The following is a 24,686-nucleotide window of genomic DNA, read 5'->3' on the forward strand; positions in this document are numbered from 1 at the left end:
TTTCTATTACTTCATCTTCCACTATCAAAATACTTTCTTTAAGTATATATATAAAATAGTATTTGTCTGTAAAATATTAATGCTAAAAATAAATTTTATCATTAGGAAATGAGTATTACTTTTATTTCTTCATCTAAAAGAACGCATTACAATGTGACATCGTAAAAACCCACACATTACCAAGGAAAATAAAATTTCAACTTATAATAAGTGAGGAATGCAGTAATCTGAGCTGCAGAAATTCCAAGCTTTATTTCTTGTTTGCATTTTTCTGGGTTCTGGATGCTTCCAGAGCAGATGTTTAAAATTTTGAGAACCTCAGACTATACTGACTGGGCTGCATCCCAAAGGTCACTGCAGGGACAAGGATGCCATTTTTAAAACCAACACAAGAAAGCCAACCAGCTGAGATCTCACAGTATTCAAAAAAAAAATTCAACTAAAACATTACCAAAGTCTCTTAAGTTATTTGCTAAATTCAAAGCTTAATTTCTTTGGAAATCCTTACCCAGAGTCATCAGAATCTTCTCATACTGATTTACTAATGAAATCAGCTTCTAGAAAATATTTGAGCGTGCAAAGGCACTCAGGACAGGCCATTTCAGATTACCTGCAAAGCAACAGGTTTCTAATGGCCTCTGAACTGCGACTGAGACAAAATCCAATGCATGTAGGAACACAGAAAAGGAATTTGGTGTCTGTGGAGTATCCCTCACCTGAACTCCCTGAATGCTCCAAACACAGCCCATGCCACAGGCAGAGGGCAGGGACAGCTCTGGGTGCTGGGACACCTCGAGGGACAGGGCTCCGTGGGGGTGATGCTCCGGGTCCTGGGCACAGGCAGTGGCCCATGCAAGCCCAGGGTGCTGGAGGAAAGCTGAGGGGACAAGCAGCTGTGTAGCCAAACAGGCCTCCCCAAGGGGAAAGGTGAGGCAGGAGAACACATTTGCTGTTACTTATCTCAATAAACAGAAAATGGGAAAAAGTTAAGGCAAGAATACTTGCAGCAGCGAGTCTCTGTTTGCTTCATGAGACCCCAGCTTTCCCAAGGAGCCAAAATTAAACCTGACTCTATACAACAGAGGAGAACAGAAACCCTCAGCACTGGGAGCAGACAATGCAGCACCAGGATCAGAAGACTGAAAGAGGAGGAGAACAGAGGGAACAGCCAGGAAGGAACAGGCAACACGAGCCCCAAGCAGCAGAGACAGCATTAAAAACACCCCAGCATGGGCTCTGGTAGCCCTGCAGAAAAAATAAGTCTCCAAATTGTGTCAAGATGTTGTTCCTCTAGAGATACCGAGTGAAAATTCTGATTTACATAGCTGTGAGATGCCATGCAAAGCATAAGAGAGAGGAAAAGGAGTGACCACAGAGTGGTTTTCCTTTATTTTGTGGCTCATTTCTGAAAAGCTGCTGCTTTCCCTTTTCTTTCCCCTGAAAGCAGAGAAACTTGAAAAGAAATTGCAGAAGGCAATTAAAAATCTAAAGTAGTGTACTGCATTAAAAAAGCACGGGGGAGAAATCCTGACAGAAAAACATCAAATATCTGTCCTAAAATGTTGTGTTTTGGTTTTTTTCCCCACACTGTGCTGTGTTAACATGTCCCTCACACATGTGCCCAGCTGCTGCTGCGAGCTCGGTGGCAGGGACAGGAAATTTGGAGCTAATGGGGAAAGCAGGGAATACCAACCTGTAATTTATTTTTATGATTTCTGGAATGTTATAATTGAATTACACTAATGTTATGTGCTAATGGATGTTTGGGCACTGAGAGGCCTTTCCTGTTGCAAACACTGCAAAGAACCCCCAGGCTCTGCAAACACTTGTGCACAGAGACAGAGCCATTTGTCCCCAGCACTCAGGACATGGTCCACAGTTCCCTATTTCCAAAAATCTTTCTTGATCAGTACTGTAACATGTAACTGCAGAGAAAAACAAGATACCTTAGCTACCTCAAAAGCAGACACAAAAAAAATTAGGCTTTTAGGTCTGCAGGCTCCTGAGGAGAAGACAGAATCTGCTCTGTTTGCCCCAGACAATTCAGCCAAGATTCCCTGGGGCCTCACAGTCAGGCTAATGAGAAACTCCCCAGCAACTCCCATATAAAATGCTTTCATAGGTCTTTAAAATGCCTTAAATTCTCTATATATTTAGTAAGACTTTTTACTTCTTTAAAATGTCCCTTGCTGCTCCTCAAGATAATACCCTTGTGATGTATTGCAACAGAAATGCAGCATTGTCTGACCGGACCTTTGTTTTGAACCTTATTTTCACATTGGCCTGGAAGAAGCCAGAGCCCCTTTTGCAGAGCAGAGGTGGGCACTTGCCTGGCCCCCAGCAGCCCTGCCCAGTCCCACCCCAGTGACACTGCTGGAGTAGGACAGACAGGCTGCAAGGTCTGTGCGTGCTGTTGGGGGTGGGGGAAAGCAGAAACATCTCTGCCTCTTGGGCAGCAAAACACGCCTGACCAGCTATTTAACAACAATCTAAGTCCTTGGATTAAGAGAGGAAAGGAAAAGCTTTTTTTCTTCCTTTTACATTAAGGAAAAGATGTTTACAAAACCTGAAGAGGAAGGAAATTTGCTATATGCCCATTGTTAAACAGTACTGGTGGACACTCAGATTATTCACCCTGGCGCACGGGCAGCCTCTGCCTCTTCTATGTTTTTTTGATTCTCTAAGTTATTATGTACAGCCTTTAAGTTGTTGTTACTAAAAAAAATCAAGTAAACTATTTCTAGCTGTATTCGAAGTACTGGAATAAATTCCTCAGAGCAACTACATCACGGGTTGGATTCTTGCAAAGCATTTTGCTTTGGCAGATTTTACCAGGGGTGAGCAGATGTGCCAGAGCAGACAGCAACTTGTGCACACACTCTGCCAGAGGAAAAAGGATAGTCCTGGACCAAGCCATCACCAAACAGACCCACGTGAGCACAGGATTTCTTTGTCATGGTGTTCACAGCCAAATTTCCATGGGCTGCACTAAGCAGCTCCTATGAGCAGCCCCCTGCCCAGTGCCCTGGTCAGGGATGCACAGGCTGTGCACCCTCAGTGCAGTCAGGAGCAGAGAGGCTCCCCCAGGAGAGCTTGGAGCCCCACGTTTGGCACACCAAGGACAGATGGTCCTCAGAGCCACCTAGGCAAGACCCATGACTGAAGACAAAAAAAATTTCCAGAATAGCTTCTACTGGTTAGATGAAGAAAATAAAAAATAGCAGCAAAAGCTCCTTTTTTCCACACACCTATATAATTATATCACTAGTAGAAAAATATATTTATATATTTTTTAAAAGTTTAAAGTTTACATTCTATCTGTAACAGCTCTTGCTGTTCCTACATACCACCCAACCCTGGGACCATGACTCCCCCAGCCCACGGCAGCTGTGCAGAGTGCCAACAGAATTTTTCAGAAGTCATTTTGTATGTGTTTGCACACACACAGAGATGTACAAACACATACAGGAGAAAGAGGGAGAGAAATATGTTAATTTGAAACATCTGGCAAATGTTTCAGAGTTAACAAGTCCCAGGTTTGGCCTTTGGGGTTTTTTCCCTTTTGTGGGAGTCAAGGAAGGGGAGGCAATTTTGTCATTTTGGACCAGGGAAGGAAGGGGCATGAAACAAGAAATTGAAGCGTGTTTTTTCACCCTTTATTGAACTTCAACATCACACTACTGAAGCTAATGCAAACAGGAAGATCATAAAAGAACATAATGAAAGTCTCGCACACTGGGACTGAGGGACTGGTTTCAGTTACTGAATATAGCTGTGGAGCCACACCACACAAGAGCCAGTGACTCCACGCAGCCACACCACCACAAACTTGGGCTTTTTAAGCCTTTTCTGTGTAGTTCCTCAATCATATTCCAACCTGCAACTTGTGTCCATCTACTGCATCCCAACTTGACAGGATACAGTATTACATCTTTATAAACAGATAAGAGTGACATCTGTAGTTACTAAATGTATTAAGAAGAAAATCCCCCAATTAACACACATTTTCCTAAAGCTGCCATAAATCATGTGTACAATACATTTTCTCCCACATCCGACGTCTTGAATGAGAGCAGTAATTGTGGGAGTAAATGAAGAAAAATGGAGACTCAACTAATTTGGTACAAGCCGTTCACAGTCTGTCTTTTACTTAAGGCATAGTCACCAACACCAACCCCAAGTTAACTGTGCTGTGCACAGAATTGTTTTTTTTAATCATTGTTTTGAAGCATAGGCTATTTTGAATTTAATACACTTCCAGACTTGTGATAGATAACACCGGTAACTCCACTCCAGTGCTGTTTGAGATGAAGGTCAAGCAAGAGAGCTGGCGAGCGCTCTTTTCATGCACCGTTAGCTCCAGGCACAAAGGGGCCTTCGACATCACAGCTGGGGGTTTGCAGCAGCAGCAGCAGCAGCAATATTTGCTATCAAAGACCACTGAAAACGCAAACCCCTCCAAACAGCCAGAGTGCCCAGAGAAGATGCACCCAGGGCCCCCGAAGGTGCCTCTGAGAGAGCAGTGGGTACAAAGCCAAAGGCCACCAAGTGCCACACAAAGGCAGTTTGTGCCTTGGAGACCAGACCGATGCTCACTTCAGTAAGAAAGGGTCTCCTGGGAGCCAGGCTCCCTGTGACTCGTACAAAACCCGTCTAACCAGGAATGCAACACCAGTGTTGGTTTGCATATTACTGCTCGGTTTGTTTTCATATCATTGGTGAGCTTTTAAGAGAATACCACTGTGTCCAATGTGGAGAGAGCACAGAAATAGACTTACTGGCTTCAAAATCAGAAATATTCTGAGAGTCTCGTAAATGTTAAAAACAGACAGCAAAATGTCTTTACATGGGGCACAGTGACTGAGATGGGGCTAGTTACTTTAAACACAAACTAATCTGACATTTTCCCTCATGCTTGTGTTATCAATACATATTACACAGAAACTCGATTTATCCTGTTCAATTTCTTGAACCCTTTTTTATTCAAATTATTGACCTAACATGGATGAATGAGCCTCAGACATGTTTATTACTGTTAAGCAGACCAAAAGCTCGTTCAAACTTTAAATCTTTCTACCATGGCGATGCACCACTTTTATTCTCCAGTCCTGACAGTACTTTCCAATTTCCTCCGAGAGCAGAAATACACACATTCCAGTTGAGACCGAGGCTTAAATTCCTATTAAAGCAGCTTTTATGTAATTAGATTGGAATGAATGTGTAACAGTGCCCATTGCAGAAAACTTCAAAGTGGTTATACTGGAGAAATCACAACCCGTTTCAGTGTGCCCACAAGAAGAAAGAATGGGTCTCTGGAGGATAAGAGTATATTAGTCTCTGTGTGTAATAGATTTTATTGACCATATGGAACTGATATAAAAATTGTGTTGCAGTGGGTAGTCTTGGATTTGAGACAGGAATGTGACATACAAAATACAGTTCCTGTAAAAAGCCTGGCAGCTTTCTGGTAGTTTTTGCAATCAGAAGAACCAAAAATATTTACCTGATTGAGTCACTGACGAGTCCCAGGTCAAAGCAAAATCTGAAGATTCACCCTCTTCAACTGAAAAAGAACAAAAAGAAGTTGTGATTGCTAATCAAACCAACTGGAAAGCAAAGTCATCAGAAAATTAGGTCCATTATGACATTAAGTATTAAAACAGACTTCTCCACTGCTGAAAAAGAATTTACTATTTTCTATAAAACGATTCATAAGGTGGACATTTAGTAAAGAGATTTTTCCTACTTTTTAACCTAAATATGGGATTTGTGCTTGCAGTTTCTTCCTGAACCAGTGGCAGCAGGTTCATTTGAAATTTTCACAGATGTTTAAACCCCACTGTCTGGTAAGTATTCATATTTGAAATGTTATACATGCACAATTTGCATGTGCAAAATTGTCATAGTAAATATAGAGGTTGTTTTTGAAATGGATGTTTTGAGAGATCATAGTGAAGACCTGTCCTGTGAAGGGAAAATTGCCTGACTTATGTCATCCTAACATACTAACACATCTGCTGTATTCAGAACCCGGTGATATCTCCAGGGATTTTTAAGAATTAAAAAATACTATTTTGCCGTATAACCACGTTGTGTGATATGGCAGTCACAAATAACTGCTTTTCAGGTTTGTTGTTGCTTTGAAGATTGTCAGAACAAGTGTTCAGCACTTGCAAGTGATGTAGCTGAAACCTTCTGCCTGTTAAGAATTATAAAAACACCATTTGATTCTTACAATCTTAAAAATAACTAAGAGAACAGCCAACAACAAGCAGGGCAAAAAAGTGCCTGAATCTGCTGTTACTGAAATTAGTACTGGTTATACTAATGTCAGATGGGCATCTGAATGCAGTAACTGCAGAAATTCTTCTTTTGAATTGCATAAGTTTATCATCATCACCTGCCCACTCTGCCACCCTGACACCAAACAAATTTAAATTATAGGTTTTTAATTTCTGATTAATATTATTTACTCCATGCACTGAACAATTTTTCACCCTTTCATCTACATTATGCTGGATTCAAATGCACATTCTGTAGAATTCTGCAACTGGAATCCACACCATATTGCAAAACCACAAGCACAGCCCCTGTTGACCAGCCCTGTATGCTCGGGCCAGCCTGTTCCAGTGAATATTTACACTGACATTTGCATCACAAGAGTCTCAATTTTATGCTTTCCTCATATTTTCCCCCCCAATCCAGTGTGGAATTCTGGCATCAAGTTGATGTTAGTGGTAACATCATATGGCATTAGGAACAGAGAATATAATTTACATAGGCAGTGCCTTGACAAATGTAATTTTATGTCTAAACCATAGAAAAATGCGTACTCCACAGAATGGCACCACTCTAGTTTTCTTAAATCTGTGTGTTTACTGATGGAGGAACATGAAATTCAGCCATTTCTTTGGAGAAATCATACTTGAGACTTGGCTATATTTTTTTCAGAGTCTATGTTAGCATAAAGGCCATGTCACATAATATTAAATTCCAGGATGACAGAGGAAAAACAAGAGGCAAAGCTAGAAGCTTATTGAAGCCATTATTGGTCCTGTTCCCTGCTTGGCTGGCGTGTGCTCCCTCCTGGGGCTCCCCTACCATTTTGTGTTCTGCCAGCCACCATCTTGTTCCCATCCTCACCCACCTCTTAAGAGAAAAACTCTGGATGCAGTTATATGAAATACCACTTCAGTCTCACACAAATGCATGTCTCCTTTTAACATCAAAATCTATATACACCTGGGAGGAGTTTTGCTCCAAAACTAAATAAGACAAGTTGGAAATTCATGTACCTTACTCAAAACAGACAAGGGGAATGTTTTAAATTTATTTTATCCTTGACTGCTTTTTGGTTGTTTTGCTTTGAGAGCTTTTTTTTATAGTGCTACTTTTATGCTGAGGGGTTTTTTTTTATTTCTTTACATTTTGTCTTGGAAAGAGAGATTAAAAAACCCAGTCTGCTAAAAATACATAAGAGATAAATTTGGTCCTAGTGAAGGAGTAGTACATGGATCTGCACTGGTCATTGACAATTTTAGCAACACTCTGACTTTCATGTTGGTTAAACACCAAAGACTGCTCCAGTCCTTGAGCTGCTCTAGGGCAGCTGGCTCCAGCACGTAACAAAACCACAGTTTTTGGAATCCCTTAAATGAGGGCAAAGGTTTGAATCAGCCTCTGTTGGCATTAATTTGCTTTGCTCCCTAATGACTGAAAAGGGGACAGAGAACGTTCACGTGGAGGCAACGGCACTGAAATTCACTTTATATTATTGCAGTCATGGTTTCAGGTTCTGCCCCTCTGTTTGCACAGACCCACCACAGAGCTGACAGTGCTGCTGTCCATGGAAAGAGGAGGCCAGGGGGATGGAGCCCCCTGAGCTTAGGCACAGACAGCGCCCTGCAGCTGCTGCTCACAACTCTACCACCACCTTCCCCTTTGCTTTTCCATTTCTCCTTTAACTCTTTCAAGCAAACCTCATCTTTCAGAGAATAAGCCATAAGAAAAAGTAGCAGCCAAGTCCATTCCAAGAGGAATTGCAGTATCAACTGACCCAAGCACTTGATCCTCACCTGCCTATCCATCCATCCACCCAGCTAGACAGTGGGCAGAGAGAAACAACGAGCAAAACCAGCCACATCCAGAAAAGAAAGACCAAAAGACTTTGTCTATACACCCACTAGGAAGCCTAAAGGTTTGATGGGAAATGGCATCTGTGAAGCTGAAGCAAAAGATAGGTGATCAGGCTTTGTCACAGACAGCAAGTGTAATTGTAGGGAGACACTGACTCCATGTGCTCCTGCTCCCTCTCCATAATGGGTATAAAATCAAGAGCTGCAAGGTTACTCACTGGCTGCCTAGTCTTCTGGATAAAAATGGCTATTTAAGGAGCCAGCATTTGAAGTGGGGTCACTGCTGGCTTTTCTTCAACATTGGCAGTGAGCAGATGCAGAAGCCATGGAAGTCAGAAGGAAATATAATGTTTTCTTCCTCCTAAAGTCAACTTCAACAGCCAAGCATTTGCAGCTGAAATTTGCTCAGTTGCACATGTCTGTTGCTGGAGCTATAGGGAAGCAGGGAGAGTCTTCCCAGGCTGGTTGGAGATCTGGGGACGTGATGCTGTTCACAGAGGGCAGAGGAGTCCCACAGACCACTCTGGGGACAGAACCCCCAGGACTGCCTTAGGATTGGCAAGCCCTCCCTGGCAGGGCACAGTGGACCCACAACAGATTTGGTCACTATGGCTGTGAAGGGATTTCCATGTCTCACTACTGAGAACAAAGTCAAAGACACCCTTAGTCCATAATATTAGCCAGGGAATGATTCACTTCAGCTGAATTTTCAGTTTCTTAATATTTTTTTCATTATTCCTTGAAACCTAGGTTGGCTCAGGTGACCATGTGTATCAACATTCACTGTGTAGATGCTGCTACTTAACTTGTGGTAATGGGCAAAACAAAGCCAGGGAAGAGGTACAAAGAATTCAACACAATCACACTCAAAATACACTGCAGAGTAAGAACAACTCTCATTTCATCAGCAGTAAAATACATTTTTTGAGACATGCTAGACATATTCATAACTATCAAAGGGAAGGACTAGACACTTCTCTCTGTGCTAGTTAACCACTCTGAATGTGTGGACACCCAAGTCCACAGGGCTGATGTTCAGCATGGGCAGGAGTCACCCATGTGCATGAAACAATCTGCAGCTTGGCAAAACCACAGGAAACAGCAGCACCATTCAGGAGTGAGAACCCTGATTTTCCAAAGCAACTAGAGATCTTGTATCAATTCTAACTACTTTTCAAGAATCCTGGCAACAAGATGGTGAAGGCTCAGCATTCCTGAAATTTTAGAGGCATTTCGTACCAGGCATTGAAAATGAAGACACAAAATCACTGATGTTAAGCTGTAGGCAGAATGTTCACAGATGCACTTCACATGGGTTTTTGCTGGATTGAACTCTTCCCATTTTCTTTCACAAATTCAGCCTGTTTTTTGCCCAATTTACCAAGTGTGCCTGCACATTAAACCATGGTTGGAACACAGAAGTTGCAATGGAAGTATACTCTTACTCTGATCTCTATTTGCTCTCTCCATCAGAATGATCAGCTTAAAATGCTTTGGAAATGCATATTTTTACTTATTCAGTAATACAGAGAGAATACAGCAAGAGGGCAAAAGTTTGGTCCCACTCAATTCCACATGTCTTTGGCACAACACTCAGTGCAACACACTGACCGACAGAGAGGGTACTCAAGACTCTTCATGCCAAAATCATTATGTAGTTTATTAAAAAAAAGGAAAAGTTTCAAAGTCCAGTACTGTACCTTGATATCAACACTCACAGCACTCTATTTCTGTTTTTAAAGCATTAACTTATTTTTCTTCTCTTTTGTAAATAATCCATAGTATTTGCCAGCACACAGAGACAAAATACTGCAAATAAAAAGAGACTTTTTTGGCTACATCCTTTGGGGTGATGATCATGAGATAGTTATAGGAATCTCACCAAAGAGTGTGCCTGCTACAACATCTGTGTCTTTGCTGAAATCTAGAGACATCTAAGAAGCTGACACCCTTCAGGAAGGCTTGAAAATAGCCTTGGTCTGGCAGCATAGAAATCCTTATTGTTAGGCAGCTCAGAAGATGGTCACATTTGTGGACTGCCCACCTGAGGCCTGGCACAGGGAGGTCATTGCTGGCACTGCCAGGACACATCTGCCTCCCCTCCCTGTTCTGCCCCAGCACAGGAGGACTCCCTGCTGCCCTGCCTGGAGAAGAACTCTGTTCTGCTGCAGCTGACTGTGGGGCCCAAATGCAAGAGCCAGAACAAGCACACAGCCAACACAGGGAAGAACTGTGGGCAATGGCAGCATCACAATACAGCACTCCTGCACATGCCAAATATTTGCATTTTGCCCGCTCCTCTCAGATGTTCTCCAAGGATGCTTATTTAATTGCTAGGTCACGAGTGCTGCAGGCTCAAAGATTTCAGTTCTTTGTGCTCAGAGAAACTTCTGAAAGGATTCAGCATCCATTCCCCTAAGAGTGAGAACATCTATTTATGGGGCTACCATTACCTGAACTCCATTCACAGTCACAGTGCTTATTTAACACTTTATCACTCCCAGGAAAGAAGTTAACCTTATCAAAGTAAGATGCTTCTGCACCAAATGTTGATTTCTAGATGCAATCAAGCTTTACAAGTGAGCAACAGCCCCTCAGTAATTCAGATGGCATGTGTATGCTCCCTTATCCTATTACACAGGCTTCAAGGACCACAAGGACCAGTTTAACACTTCCCATAATATAAAAACACCATAGTTCTCTAACAAAAAAGTCAGGAACTGTGAGGGTGTGAGGAACTACTGAGAAATCTAATGGGTTAGAAGCGTGTCCCACAGCTGATAGGGGGAACTTCCCTGAATCAGGGCTGTTACCAAGCACTGCATTCAGGATCTGAGCCACTCTCTCACCTGCCAGCAACCGTAGAAAACACCAGGCACAAAATACCTTGAATGCACAAAATGCTGGTGCCACATTTTTAGTTTGGAGGATTTTGTTAGATTTTGTTGGTGACGGAGCTCTCAGATAAGGCCAGGGAAGTCTCCCTGATGCCTGTGTATTAGCTGTAATGTACGTGTCAGGACTCACAGCTTTCCCTCTAGAGAAATACTCCAGCACCAAGCCACATTGTAAGCCACTCACACATTAATCACATCTTTTCCTGCCCTAGCTATCAGTACTCACACACGGAAGCTTCATGATCTTCTCTAATCTTCAGGCTCCTTTGCCACTTTCAGACACAACTCTGTGCTGTCCTGGCCAGCCTTTGCTCCATCTCTCCCATCACATGCAATTACATGCTCTCAAATCAGCACAGAACACAGAACAGCCCCATCCGACCACCAGTCCTGTGTCACGACTCATCCCACAGCACTGGCAGCCTGGGATTTGATACAGTGCTCCTAATCCTGCAAAATGCAGAGCACCTTCCATTTCCACAAAGTCAAAGGGAGCTGCGGATGCTCAAACTTTGTGGATTGGGGATTGTAAAGCAGTCACTTTCCAGCTGCTTGGCATGGCAGGAGCACAAAGGGTGTTAACAACCTTTACACTTTAAATAGCCTGGTATTTTCCCCGTGCATCTAGAGCCCACCCTTTGGAGAGGTGCAGACAGGCTGACACCTCAAAGTGCAAGAGGAGAACACCTCTGTTCCAGGGAGAGAGGGTCAGCCCTGCACAGCCCCGGGAGCTGCCACCACAGCTCACAGGGTGACATTTGGAAATGGCTACTCTGAGCAGAAGCCAGCCAGCCCCTCCTGCTCGGATCACCTACCAGTTTGCTGTAAGCTTTCCCACCCTCCTCCTTAGATGTTCCCTGATAAGATTCTTTATATCAGTGAGACAAGAGTCTGCAAAACACAAAAATCTGCAGCAGGAGGGAAGTAGCGGCATGAGAAGCAGCCCCATTTGTTATTAAATGCAGCGGCGCTGCGGCAGAGCTGCAGCCGCTGCCCGGGAGCGCTGCAGGGCGTAGAGCCAGCCCCGAGCCAGGCATGGCCTCCTCCGGGGCCAGGCATGGCCTCCTCCAGGAGCCGGGCATGGCCTCCTCTAGGGGCCAGGCATGGCCTCCTCCAGGAGCCAGGCATCCTCTCCTCCAGCAGCCAGGCATCCTCTCCTCCAGCAGTCAGGCATCCTCTCCTCCAGGAGCCGGGCACGGCCTCCTCCGGGGCCAGGCATGGCCGCCTCCGGGAGCCAGGCACGGCCTCCTCTAGGGGCCAGGCATGGCCTCCTCCAGGAGCCAGGCATAGCCTCCTCTAGGGGCCAGGCATGGCCTCCTCCAGGAGCCAGGCATCCTCTCCTCCAGCAGTCAGGCATCCTCTCCTCCAGGAGCCAGGCATCCTCTCCTCCAGGAGCCAGGCATCCTCTCCTCCAGGAGCCAGGCATGGCCTCCTCCAGGAGCCGGGCATGGCCTCCTCTAGGGGCCAGGCATGGCCTCCTCCAGGGGCCAGGCATGGCCTCCTCCAGGAGCCAGGCATGGCCTCCTCTAGGGGCCAGGCATGGCCTCCTCCAGGGGCCAGGCATGGCCTCCTCCAGGAGCCAGGCATCCTCTCCTCCAGGAGCCAGGCATCCTCTCCTCCAGGAGCCAGGCATCCTCTCCTCCAGGAGCCGGGCATGGCCTCCTCCAGGAGCCAGGCATGGCCTCCTCCAGGAGCCAGGCATCTCCTCCTCCAGGAGCCAGGCATCTCCTCCTCCAGGAGCCAGGCATGGCCTCCTCCAGGAGGCAGGCATGGCCTCCTCCAGGGGCCAGGCATGGCCTCCTCCAGGAGGCAGGCATCCTCTCCTCCAGGAGCCAGGCATGGCCTCCTCCAGGAGCCAGGCATCCTCTCCTCCAGGGGCCAGGCTGCCTCTCTTTGTCAGCATCTGGGCCTTCCTCCCTCCACTGTGCACAGAGAAACCTCCACATTCAGCAGCAAAACAGGAACTTTGGAGGGGCTGTGCCAGTCAGCTGAGAACAGATGCCTGTGAGTGCATCCCGATGCATTTACGGTACCTTGCAGCAAGCAAGGAAAGGGAAATCCCCCTGGTGCTTTCATACCAATATTCAGGGGACTGAAAGGGACCTGGCAGAGGCTGCTGGGTGTGCTCTTTCCCAGCCACTTGAGCCAATTTACTCCCCTTGGAAAGCCAGCTTCACCAGAAGATTCCTCTCAAGTTTCCCCGTGTTTACAAGGCATTTTGCTTGTTTGTGTGATCATTTCCATTCAGCTTTAGCAACACTTGGCCCTGGTGGTTGGTGGGAAGGAGCACTGGGACACCGGGGCATCCCCAGAGAGGTGATGCTGTATTCCCTGCCATGCCCCAGCCCTGGATCCCCCATGGGAACCGTGCACAGCCCTTGCACAATCGCTCCCAGCTCCAGAGCCACCTCCCCGTTCTCTCCCGGGTGAGCAGCTGATGCAGCCATTGGTGGCCCTTGGCCAGCAAGGGTTTTTCCACCTTAAATAGGACCTTTATGTATTAGTCCTTTCATGAGCCAGCAGGCCAGGGAAAAAGACAAGAGGGTTTACTGACATGGCTTATTTAGCTAGTTCAGAGCCTAAATTTGCACAAGTTCTCTAGCTGCTTTTCTTCAAAGTCAGTAATAGGGCTTGGCAGAGACTGTGGGTTTTGCTGGCAAAGTCAGCCTTTTTGTGTGAAGGAGGGAGGAGTGGGGAAACCCAGACTGCTGTGCTCACTAGGTCAAGGAAAAGAAAAAAAAAAGGAAAGAAAGAAAAAAAAAAAGAAAAAAAAGGAAGACGGATGAGACAAATGGGACAGAATTACAAAGGGAAACTGAAAAAAAGATCGTTAGGAACAGAAAAAGATGTGAAGGTGATTAAGGAGAACAAGACAAACAACAAAATAAGGTAGCACTAGCAGGTTTATGCAAAGGAGATCTAATTATGGGTGGCTAAATCCTCCAGGACATTAATATTCCATCGTAATGTGTCTAGTTTCCTCCTTTCCAGACATGGCAGGGAGGAAATGAGAATCACTTAGATACACTGTTTAATGAGCAAATGATGGACGATCACCAAATACAGCCTGCCTGATAAGTATCCATTAGCTTAAACTTGCACAGTAAATCTGTGTGCAGCTAACGGGCCTGCCTCTTCCAACACCACAGCAAAACTTAATGGAACTGCAGCCAGGGAAAGGGAGCCTTGTAAATAAAAATCACATCTCGGTAAGAGGAGAAAGACTGTAGGACATACATAATGGCTAATCACAGCCCTTCCCACAGTCTGCACACCTGACTCACAAGCCAGGGTGTATTTATTCCCAGTGCTCATATTTAGTTTTTGTGTTTCTAATTCGCATACTTCACTGGAGACACATCTTTCCCATCCAAATCTATTATGTAAATAAATACGAGGGTTAGGTGTAATAAAATGCAGTCAATGTTTCAGGTTGCCATCAAGATCAACGTCTTATCTATGCAATACATTAAGCTTGTAGTTTTTAAAAGTGGGACTACAGACACCCCATGATACATTTGGGATCAGTACCCTCACTGACGGTCCTTATAGCTTGTCATAAAATGTTAATTCCCAAAGGGCAGGGAAGTTTTTTTTTCCTTTTAATTGCAATACATGGTATTTAATCTGTGAAATGTTCAGGAATTTGGAGGTTTCTTCTGCTGTTTTTGCTTGGAGTTTGCCTGGCCATGAGACCGATGGAGTGCACCCCACGCAGCTCAAGCAACCCATCCTGCTGATGGCCCCTTCGTGCCTGGCACTGACCTCCCACTGGCATCCTGCACCCCCAGAGGCCTCATCTGCCACGAGCTCCACTGCAAATGGATGGGAGCACCCAGAGCCCTCATCTGCCATGAGCTCCACTGCAAATGGATGGGAGCACCCAGAGCCCTCATCTGCCATGAGCTCCACTGCAAATGGATGGGAGCACCCAGAGCCCTCATCTGCCATGAGCTCCACTGCAAATGGATGGGAGCACCCAGAGCCCCTGCCCTCGCCTGCCCCGCTGGGCTGAGCCCAGCACACAGCACACACAGGCAGGGTGCTAAGGGAGGTGGATACACGAGGAGATGGGGTGCAGGGTGGCCAGGGACAGGGGACAGGGACAGGGGACAGCAAGCACTGTCTGCCTGTGGGCACCCTCCTCTCTGCATTGTTATATGCACTCATTTCTAAGGCAACTGTCACCATAGTGTCTGTACCTTCTTTCAAAAATACATCTACTATGAGTAAACAGGCACTTTAAAGCTCAAGTGAAACAAAACAGGTGAATCCAGAATTCCCCACATTGCTCATAAAATCACAGATTTTACTTCAGCAACCAAGGATTTAAATGTTCTTGTTCCATTTGTAATGCAACTGGATGACAGAAACATTTATGTGTTGAAGCCCTACCAAACCGAAGAAAGTAAAGTAGAGAAAGAGAAGATTAACACCTCTACAATTCATGTCCAGGACTTCAAATCCATGAGTGAAACTCACAAGTTGTGAAGTGATCCTTTGATCTGCTAGAAATGCCATAAGAAGGCTGAGCTTACCCAAAGACAAGATGATGTGATGATGCAAGTAACAGACCAGAGGTGGGTCAGCAAGGGCAACAACAAAGGTGTTACTCAAATAATTGCGGTATCTTACACCTTCCTCCAAACTCCAGGTTTAGAAGTTGTACTGTGGAGGCTCCGCTACCCCCTGTGCACTGCTGAGATACAGAGTGAAGATGTACAAATCTCAGGAACCACCCAAACAATGTTTGCAAACAGGGGGCTGTGTGTTGGAAGACATCAGACCCAAGGCTGGCAGCTGGCAGAGACAAGGTGCACGTGGCAGAGGTCAGCTGGAGGGGATGGCACCGGCCAAAGGGAGGCCAGAAAGGCCTTGACTGTTTCCTGAACGTAACAACAGGGTTGAAGTTTCAAAACCAAGTCAAAGCAACATGAAATTCAAATGCTGGGCTTTGCACAGAGAATGCAGGGTCTCACCACATCAGATTTTTTGCAAACTTTGCTTCCCTGGGGAAGAAAAAAGAAAAGAAAAAAAAAGGCAGGGGAAATACGAGGAAGAGCACTGTTTTTACATTAGGGCTATGAAGTTTCTCTGTAAGCAGGACACTAAATAAATTTACCTGTGCTGGCCTTGTATTGAGACACCTAATGAGAATACTGAAAGGTTAACACCTAACACAGGCTAATGACACAAAGAAAGGGGAATGTTCTGCAAATAATCTACATGTATGGAAACAGGAACCAAACCCAGGAGGAATGGAAGTAGATAACTAGGACCTGCAGATGAGCAGTGAGGCCATAACTCCTTGCACTACGTCTTGTTCTGGAAAAGCACACAGAGATTCAGGTCCAACAGCAGACTGAGTATTCCCTGCCTCAAACTGCAGGCTGCTCCCCATTGCTGCTAATGGGGATCACCCTTCTGCATTCTGCTTAGTCAAATCCATCCAACCATGTGCACTTCTGCAAAATAAACCTCACAAAAACAACACTGTCCCACCTGCTGTGGTTAGACCAAGAGCCACATCCCTTCAGACCCTACTGCCATGGACAGCAAGTAGCCTTTTCCCTTAGACAGGGAGCTGATGTCAGCTCTCCAGCTCATCTCATCATCACCATAAATCAAGTTCCACTTCACAGCTATTTTTCCACTGTTGATTTCATCCAGACCTAATAGAAGCCAATGCAAAGTCTTCCATTTCACAGGATCTGAGCAGCTCCAGATGGCAGGAAACCCTAATTTTCAGACTTAGGTTTGAGGTAGAGGGTTTAATACCAATGAAAAATTCACACTTGCAAATATGATAAAAAGAACAGAAGATTACTTAAACAGCAAGCAACTACCTTGAGGGACACTGATGAAATTGTAAAGCACACAACCAACTCTAGTCTTACACAAGTTTTACTCTCTTACTTCATAATTCTTCAAAGCAGGTTTTACTACATTATGCCTGGAGCCCTCATCCCAGCTGCAGCGAGCTCCAGCAGGAGCAGAGCTGCTGTACCAAACACTTTGTTTAGCATCACACTCCCCTCCACAAATATCCCATTCAGCACCCAGGGCTATTAATCACAGCTGAAAAGAAGCCTTTGACCAGATTTCCACACCTCAGCCTAAAAAAATACACCAGTTTTTAGTGCAAATCCTTTAAAGTTGGAAGCTGTTTCACTAGTGAACTCTCTTTGCAGCATAGGTAGCACAGCGAAAGAGAGGAGGCTTTTCCTGACCAGCCATTTTAATTAGAGCTACAAGGGCTTTTAAAAACCCATCTGGTGAGTGGTATTATTTCCCCCTTTCCCCCTCCTCAGAAAGGCCAAGGTTTGGAGTGCTGGGCACCCCAGGCTGTCAGTGCTCCCACTCTGCTGCTGTCCCAGGCCGTGTCAGGGCTCAGCCCTGGCCAGCCCAGCTCCAGCTTTCCTGGAGAGAGCTGGGTTTGGCCAGGCATTGGTGGGAGTTCATTTCTCCAGCAATCCCTCACTGTGGCTCTTTTGTGTATGCAAGCTTGTGTGTGCGTGTGTGTGTGTGTGTGTGTGGCAATACTCCCCAGGCTCGCTCATTTTAATGCTGCTTTCTCCCCAGATGGAAATATACATATTCTTATTAAGAAAAAAAAATGTGCAAAGTATAAATTTGCATCTATGATCATTTCTGGTTCATAAATTGTATTTTAATAATAAAACAAAATATTCTCCTGTATTGCCTCTTAAACACTAACAGTAAAGTCTGTCTTATTTGTATATGAGCTTAACTGTTTTCACGAAAGAGCACGCAAATGGTATAAAATGTAAATGAAATATAGATAAAAGGATAAATAAAAGCAGGAGCAAAACTAATACATGGAGAATCCTGCCTCCTCCTTTTGATTCACGTGAGTGGATGCCTCACACTTCTCTACTGCAGAATTTTATTACACAGGTTGAGGGGAATTCTCCAGCTGAGATTTTTCTACTAGAAAGACAGGCTTTGTTGGCTGCATTAAGGTGATAGAAATTACAATGAGGGAGAGAAAGTTGTATGTATCACATATAGCCCTTCGTAGCATCAAATTTAATTTGCAGAAAAACCAACACAACCACCATAAAGTGGAAACTAATATTTTTTATATCCCCTTAACAACCTGTCCTTAGTGCTAACATACCATAAAGAAATTTCAACATCTTGTTATATGTGTGGCTTATTTTAAACAACACTAAAAGGAGAACACAGTTCTTATTGAAAATTGGCACACTCACAAAGAAAGGGGGAAAGCTGGCTTTTAAAACTTTATCCCAAAGCATACTTTTTTCTTTTATTCCTATTAAATGTACAACCCTTCCACTGAAATGAAACATAGAAAGAGTTTCCAAATATTTTATAATTCTGAATGGATTTCCCTAGTGTAACAGTAATAATATTTTTACAGTTAAAAGATCCACTGATTTAATAAGTGTGATTTGTGTATTTAGAAAATTCATTAGAGCAGACATTCCCCAACATTTTTCGATTTATTTATTTATTTAGCCTAATTTGGGTACACTACTTCAAAAGAACGCTTAGAGCTTCCCAGTTCCTTAGTCACTCACTAATAACATCTAATAATTAATAAAGACATGTAAATTCTTAACTCCCAGAACTATTCCAAACTTACTATCTGTACGCTTCATGTCATGTCTCACTTATAGATATCTGCATTACTTTGTTTCATAAAATGCTGAAGGGACACGTAGTTATCTTCCTCTCCACCAAGAGTGAATATTCAGGCACGATGCAACCAAAGCAAAACTAAACCCAAGCCTGAGCAAGCCTCTCCTCCAGGAGCCTGCAGAGTTCTCCAGCCAGCCATGGAGAGGAGTTTAGCTCTTCCACGGCATGGTCACGTCCCTTCTGCAAATGTCCCCTGCCCACGTGCGTGTGGCAATGCCACCGTGCAGAAATGCAAGGCAGGTGTCAAGTGAGTGCTTTGGAGTAATCTCGTTAGTACTGATTTTTACAATTTGGAGAAGCCAGGGGGAATGAACCAGCAAAATGTGCAGCTGTGACATGAAAAGGAAAGGCCCATTTTAAGGGTAAATGCAGTGCTTGGGACAGTGATTCCCAATGTGTCTGCAGAAAAAAAAAGAGGGCACAAGCAAACACCTCATCCCCCTTCATAAGGCCACAGCCCTGTCCAACCTCTGCCTCCAGAGCTGCTAAAATGCCTCTCCTACAGGCAGAGACCATGAGGAATAGCATGAACTCAAAACACCTTTTCTTGGAGGCAAACAGTATTATTGTGTCTGCTTCTCTACTACAAGTGTTCCTGTCAGGGCTTTGTGTTCTGAAACATTTCCTTGTCATATTTATCTGCTTGTTTTGATTTCTTGTCTTCTGCCCCGAGGAAGGCTGCCAAAACCCTGAGTCCTGTCTCCTACAAGTGCTGCTAAGCCTCCGAAACAGGGTGTGGGGATTTCCACACATGGCTCAAGCCTGTATGTTGATAAAAGTTTACTTAAGAAATACAACTTGCTTAAAGTTTTGTATTTAAATTTCAGTGGACTAAATGAATGGGGCTTAAAAGAAGAATGAAAATAGCCCTACCTCCCTAAATAAAAGCCAAACTGAGATAGAAAAAAAAAATATCAGCACAAAAACATCTACCTTTTGAAACAAAGAACTTCCTTCCAACCTAAGCACTATGAAAAAGACTGAGATAATTAATTTACAGTCAAGACAAACAGGGCCACTTAGCTGAACTAATGTTTTTTTTCCCAGGCAAAATTCACCCATAGCCAAAGGGTCAGTGAAGCACAAATTTTTATGACAGCTGAATGTATTTCCTACCTGTGCTTCTATTTTTTCCTCTTAATGAGATTTTGCTGGGGATTTCTTTTGATCTCCTGGTAGAATCTCATGGAAATCGTGCGGTAAATGAAAGCTGTGTTGGTTCTTGGGCCATGCTTACTCATGTTTCATGGTGCAGTCGTGCTTTGGCCATGCCTGCATCCTACAGAAACCCCTTTGAGGCACTGTGACAAATGAAGGGCCTGAGCAGCTCAGCAGCAGAGAGGGATCAACCACTGCTGTCCCTTCTGCGCCAGTTATGGACACAGCCCATGCTGGAACCACCCCTCTGCATTAGGGCTGGCTTGGGAACCACCCCTCTGGATTAGGGCTGGTTTGGGAACCACCCCTCTGGATTAGGGCTGGTTTGGGAACCACCCCTCTGGATTAGGGCTGGTTTGGGAACCACCCCTCTGGATTAGGGCTGGTTTGGGAACCACCCCTCTGGATTAGGGCTGGTTTGGGAACCACCCCTCTGGATTAGGGCTGGTTTGGGAACCACCCCTCTGGATTAGGGCTGGTTTGGGAACCACCCCTCTGGATTAGGGCTGGTTTGGGAACCACCCCTCTGGATTAGTGCTGACTGCCTTCCAGGATGGGCTCTTAAGGTGAGCATCACTCAAGTGGATAGAAAACCTTCCATTGATCAGAGAGCCAACCCTGTAATCAATAAAGGCACAGACGTCCTTCCTCCTCCATCATGGAAGCAATCTGTCTAAAAATGTGCAATCATTCTTTTTTGTTACGGCAAGGTTTTGTGATTGTCTAGGAAGCAGCAGACAAAATGTTTCTCCTAAGTGCCTGCAATAGTCATTGCAGTTCTCTTACGCCAAGGGAATGCTGTGCCCCTGACCTGCAGCTCCTCCCATGGCAGTCCTTTGGCACCAGCCCCCAGTGCCCGTGCCAGAGGCTGCCTTGTGCCCTGGTTAGTGCTGGTACCTTGCTGGTGAGCCTTTGCCACATCTTAACTCACTGCACTGCCTCTGGGCAGCCCTGAGCACACCTCAGCCTGCATTTCCCTGCAGACTACTAAAATCATCTCCTGGATTCAAGTTCAGGGGGATGGAGTGTGTTCTTCCACATCTTTTCAAACTTGGAACATTTTACTTCAAATATAAGCAACATTGCACTTGCCCACTTCTCACTTCAACAGACAGCCTGGCACCAAGGTTCTGGTTGGTTCTGAGTGCTCAGAGCAATAGCACATCTCCATGCCTGCTCACCAACAGCCCCAACATATAAAAGACTAGAAAACTTGAGGTATTTAACATTATACAGCATCTTAAGGCCCACTTAAAAGTCAGGGTTTGGTATTTTGGCAAGAGAATTACTAACCAGCTTTCCAAAATAGGACATGTGAGTAGCTCCTGTTGAAGCAGGAACTCAGCCTGGAAATTTTTGTTCATCTTTTCAGGGTACAGAACACCTGACAGAGCTAACACTTGTTCTAATTCCTTAAACCTTGAAGAAAAAAATCTCCTGCTCTAAAATATAATCATCTACATTCATTCACACTTGCATTTTAAATAAGCTAGTGCACTTTTGATTAAAAAAAAATATTTTTCCACATCTGTGCATATATGATAAATGTTGTTCAAGACCACAAATCAGTCTCCTAAAAAAAACACACTCTACCCCAACTCAGCTGAACCTGAAGGTTGCTTTAAAAAGTCTGGTTTGGGGCTATTCGAATTAGGAGTGAAGCCTTCTCTTCTAACCAGACTCATCACTTATTTACATGGAAGTAAGAAGATCATAAAAGAGGAAGCAGGGTAATGATGTACAGACCAGCTGCTTACTGGGTACCCTCAGAAATGTGACACGCTGAAATGACCAAGAGGGGACAGGAGACTTTGGAAAGCAGCTCCAGGGCTGGCAGGAGGTACATCAGCTCACTCCCAGCACCTCCTTTCCAGCTTTACCCTTCCTTCCCCACACCTTGGATGCCCCACCAGTCAGTCCCATGAAGAAGTGCAGGAATAAATGGCTAAAGTTGGCTACATTTTTGTCAAATGCTGGTTTTTTTCTCCCTCAAACAACAGGTCCATGTGAAGAAACCAACCTTCCATGTTTCCAAATGTGTAACCTTTCAAAAAGCCCTTTTGCTCCAGCAGCAGTGCAGCTCCCACAGGCCTCGTGTGTCTGAAAAGAAGCACCCACAACTGGCTTTGTGGGCAGTGGCACCTTCTGAAGGGTCTTTGGCTGCAGTGTGCTGAAATAGCTGAGGGTGTAGTGCCACAGTATTCAAGGACAGCAAGTTACCATCCTTTACACTTTAACTGGGAACAAGACTCATTAATACCTCCATCACTGTTGTGCTCCCATCAAAGCACCAGCCAGCAGGTCAGGATCAGTGAAAACCCCCAAACCTCCAGCAGCCAGGGCTGTTTGCAAAACCAAAATGAGAGAGCTTTTAATAACTCAAAAATGCAGCGTGATGGTTTGGAACAGCAGCTTTTCATTTCAGCAAGTTTATATTACAGTATATGTCTCCTTGAGCTAAGAGATCGTTTGTTTAAATTACTTGATTATATGTAATGATCCTTCTCTTATAAAACAAGATTCAACATTGCCACTGGGGGAGAGGGCGGAAACGGCACAGAAATTTAACAAGAAAGAAAAAATATCATACAACTCTTGCTGTAATAAAACATTAGGAGAATTTTTACTTGACTGTTGAAAAAATGCAAAGCTAGAAACATGTTTTACACCAGCTATTAACACTAACTCTTCATTCACAGAGTATAATGTACAGCTTTGATCAAGCAATAGGATCCACATGCTCACAAAATATTTAACATTAAATACATAGCATGGAATTAGTCTCCAACAATTTATGCCATTGCCTCCTGCCACTCTATGTTTTCCTAAACCTTGGAGTCCAATTCGCATATGTAAGTCAGATTATTTTATTTTTAACCTAATAGGAAATGGAAATAATTTATTTCAAATGCCAGAAAGTGTATGGTTTCAAAAAAGTCTTTTGCACTTTTATGGACTGAGATGAGAAACAAAATTCAAATGAAATGAGAACAAAAATTCAAATTTAATAAAATCTGAGAGCTGGAAATGTAAAAATCATTTACCATTGAGTTGGAAAGCAGCTTACACATATATTATGAATATTTTCTGAAAACATGCCACAGGGCAGACAAGAAAAATAAGAGCTTACCTATCTGCCTAATTTTTATTCTGCAACTTTTAAGATGAAAAGGATGGATCTTGTCTTTTTACACTTAATTGAGCTTAACTGAGGGAAGAAAAGATGGACCTGCTCCCAAATGAGAAGAGACGGATAGTGATGTGTTTATCCTGTTGAAATAATTTATCAATCTGGATCCTCCCACTACTTCCCAGAGGCAGTTCCTGGTTGCCCACGGTCATTAGGCCAATTTCAGCTTTTCCTAAGCAGCCCTGAGGAGGAGGAGGAGGAAGCACATCTCTGGCAGGGCGGTGCTGCCCTCCTGCTTGCAGTCTCTGGAGCAGAGGGTGTTGGCACTGCAGGTGCCACGGCCCCAGGGGACACTGCAGGTCTCTGCTATCTGGGGACAGCTCCTCTGCAGGAGCAGGTCGTGCCCAGGGATCCCAGTGAGCAGGGGAAGCAGAAAACACAATGCTGAGAGTCACTCAGTCTAACACAAGATTCATTTCTAAAGAAAATAAATAAATTAATAAAGCCCCAATACAATAATCTCTCCATCACTCATGTTTTATCATGAGCTTAATCCTGAAGGCTTTCTGTTTCTGGAGGCATAGATAGCTCTGAATCAAAATTATTACTCATTTTATTAAATCTAACATTTGCATATTGGACAAGAATAGGAAACACTGGCTGTAAATACACTTTCTGACCACCCAGCCTCACTTATCCACAGCACAGTGGCTGCACTATGAGGGGGGAGAACCACAAGTGAGAACAATTGTATTTTTGGAGAGAGTTCTTGGTGATCTATGTTTAAACACAGAAGCCATTCTTCATAGCATCCCTTCCTCTACCCACCCCCACGGGACATTATCACTCCTGGACAACACTCAGAGCCTTTGTCTGTGTGTCCAACATGAGGGGAGAAAAGGACAGATGTTCAAGAGCCAAAGTGAAAATGCCTGCATGGAAGGGTGAACCATTATGAGATGACAAAGCTTTCACCAATAATTTTCACTGTATCTTAAGAAAACATCTAAATCTATCCCAAACATGGACTTTTCTTCTGCTAACCACCCAGAATATTATTTTTCTCATACATATTAGCTCAGTGGTGTCTCCAACCAGGCATCTGGTAACATGATGTACTTGTTTGGGGTTTGGTCTAGGAGGTATCACAGATTCACAGCATAAATATATCTAGGTGTTTATGTATGTTGGTACACATATCTACAACCTCTTTCTTTTTTTTTTTTTCCTAGCAAGAGTATCTGATTCGGGGATCTATTTAGAATTTTTTATTTATCAATCAGATTTTACACTATCAACAAATATTCTTCAAAACTTAAAAGCCATTTCCTGTCTACACTCAGCTTTTCCAGTAAGATGGTTTATAGCTACACAATCGGTCCTGCCAGGCAGAAATTTGAAATGGACAAAGGATCATTTTCACCCTGATTTACAGCTAGGATGGCAAGGCAGGATAGTCACCTGGGGCAGATGAATTTTCTTACATTGTCCTGCTTCTGTAGCTGAAGGCTTCAAAAAAGGAATACTGTCCTTCAAGAGCTGCAGCAGTGTTTCAAGTGGTTCTCCACCCTATCATTGCTAAACATTCACACTTTTAACTTAATAGACAAAAGGAATAGATTAAAAAGTTCCAAAGTACCCACACAACAGCCGTGTTTGTAACCTCACAGAAATGCCCTT

The 24,686-nt window shown here is 44.2% G+C and overlaps 1 protein-coding gene across 2 annotated transcripts in view; it reads right to left on the reverse strand.

Moving 5' to 3' along the window:
- Window positions 1-24,686, reverse strand: part of ZNF423 (zinc finger protein 423) — a 276,157-nt gene that overhangs the window by 179,198 nt on the left and 72,273 nt on the right. For both annotated transcript variants that reach the window (XM_063410791.1, XM_063410790.1), the window contains one exon: window positions 5,504-5,563. In XM_063410791.1, coding sequence (XP_063266861.1) covers window positions 5,504-5,563 — 60 coding nt within the window. The remainder of the gene's footprint in view (window positions 1-5,503; window positions 5,564-24,686) is intronic.

This window comes from Prinia subflava, chromosome 13 (genome assembly GCF_021018805.1).
Source record: "Prinia subflava isolate CZ2003 ecotype Zambia chromosome 13, Cam_Psub_1.2, whole genome shotgun sequence".
Lineage (NCBI taxonomy): Eukaryota > Metazoa > Chordata > Aves > Passeriformes > Cisticolidae > Prinia > Prinia subflava.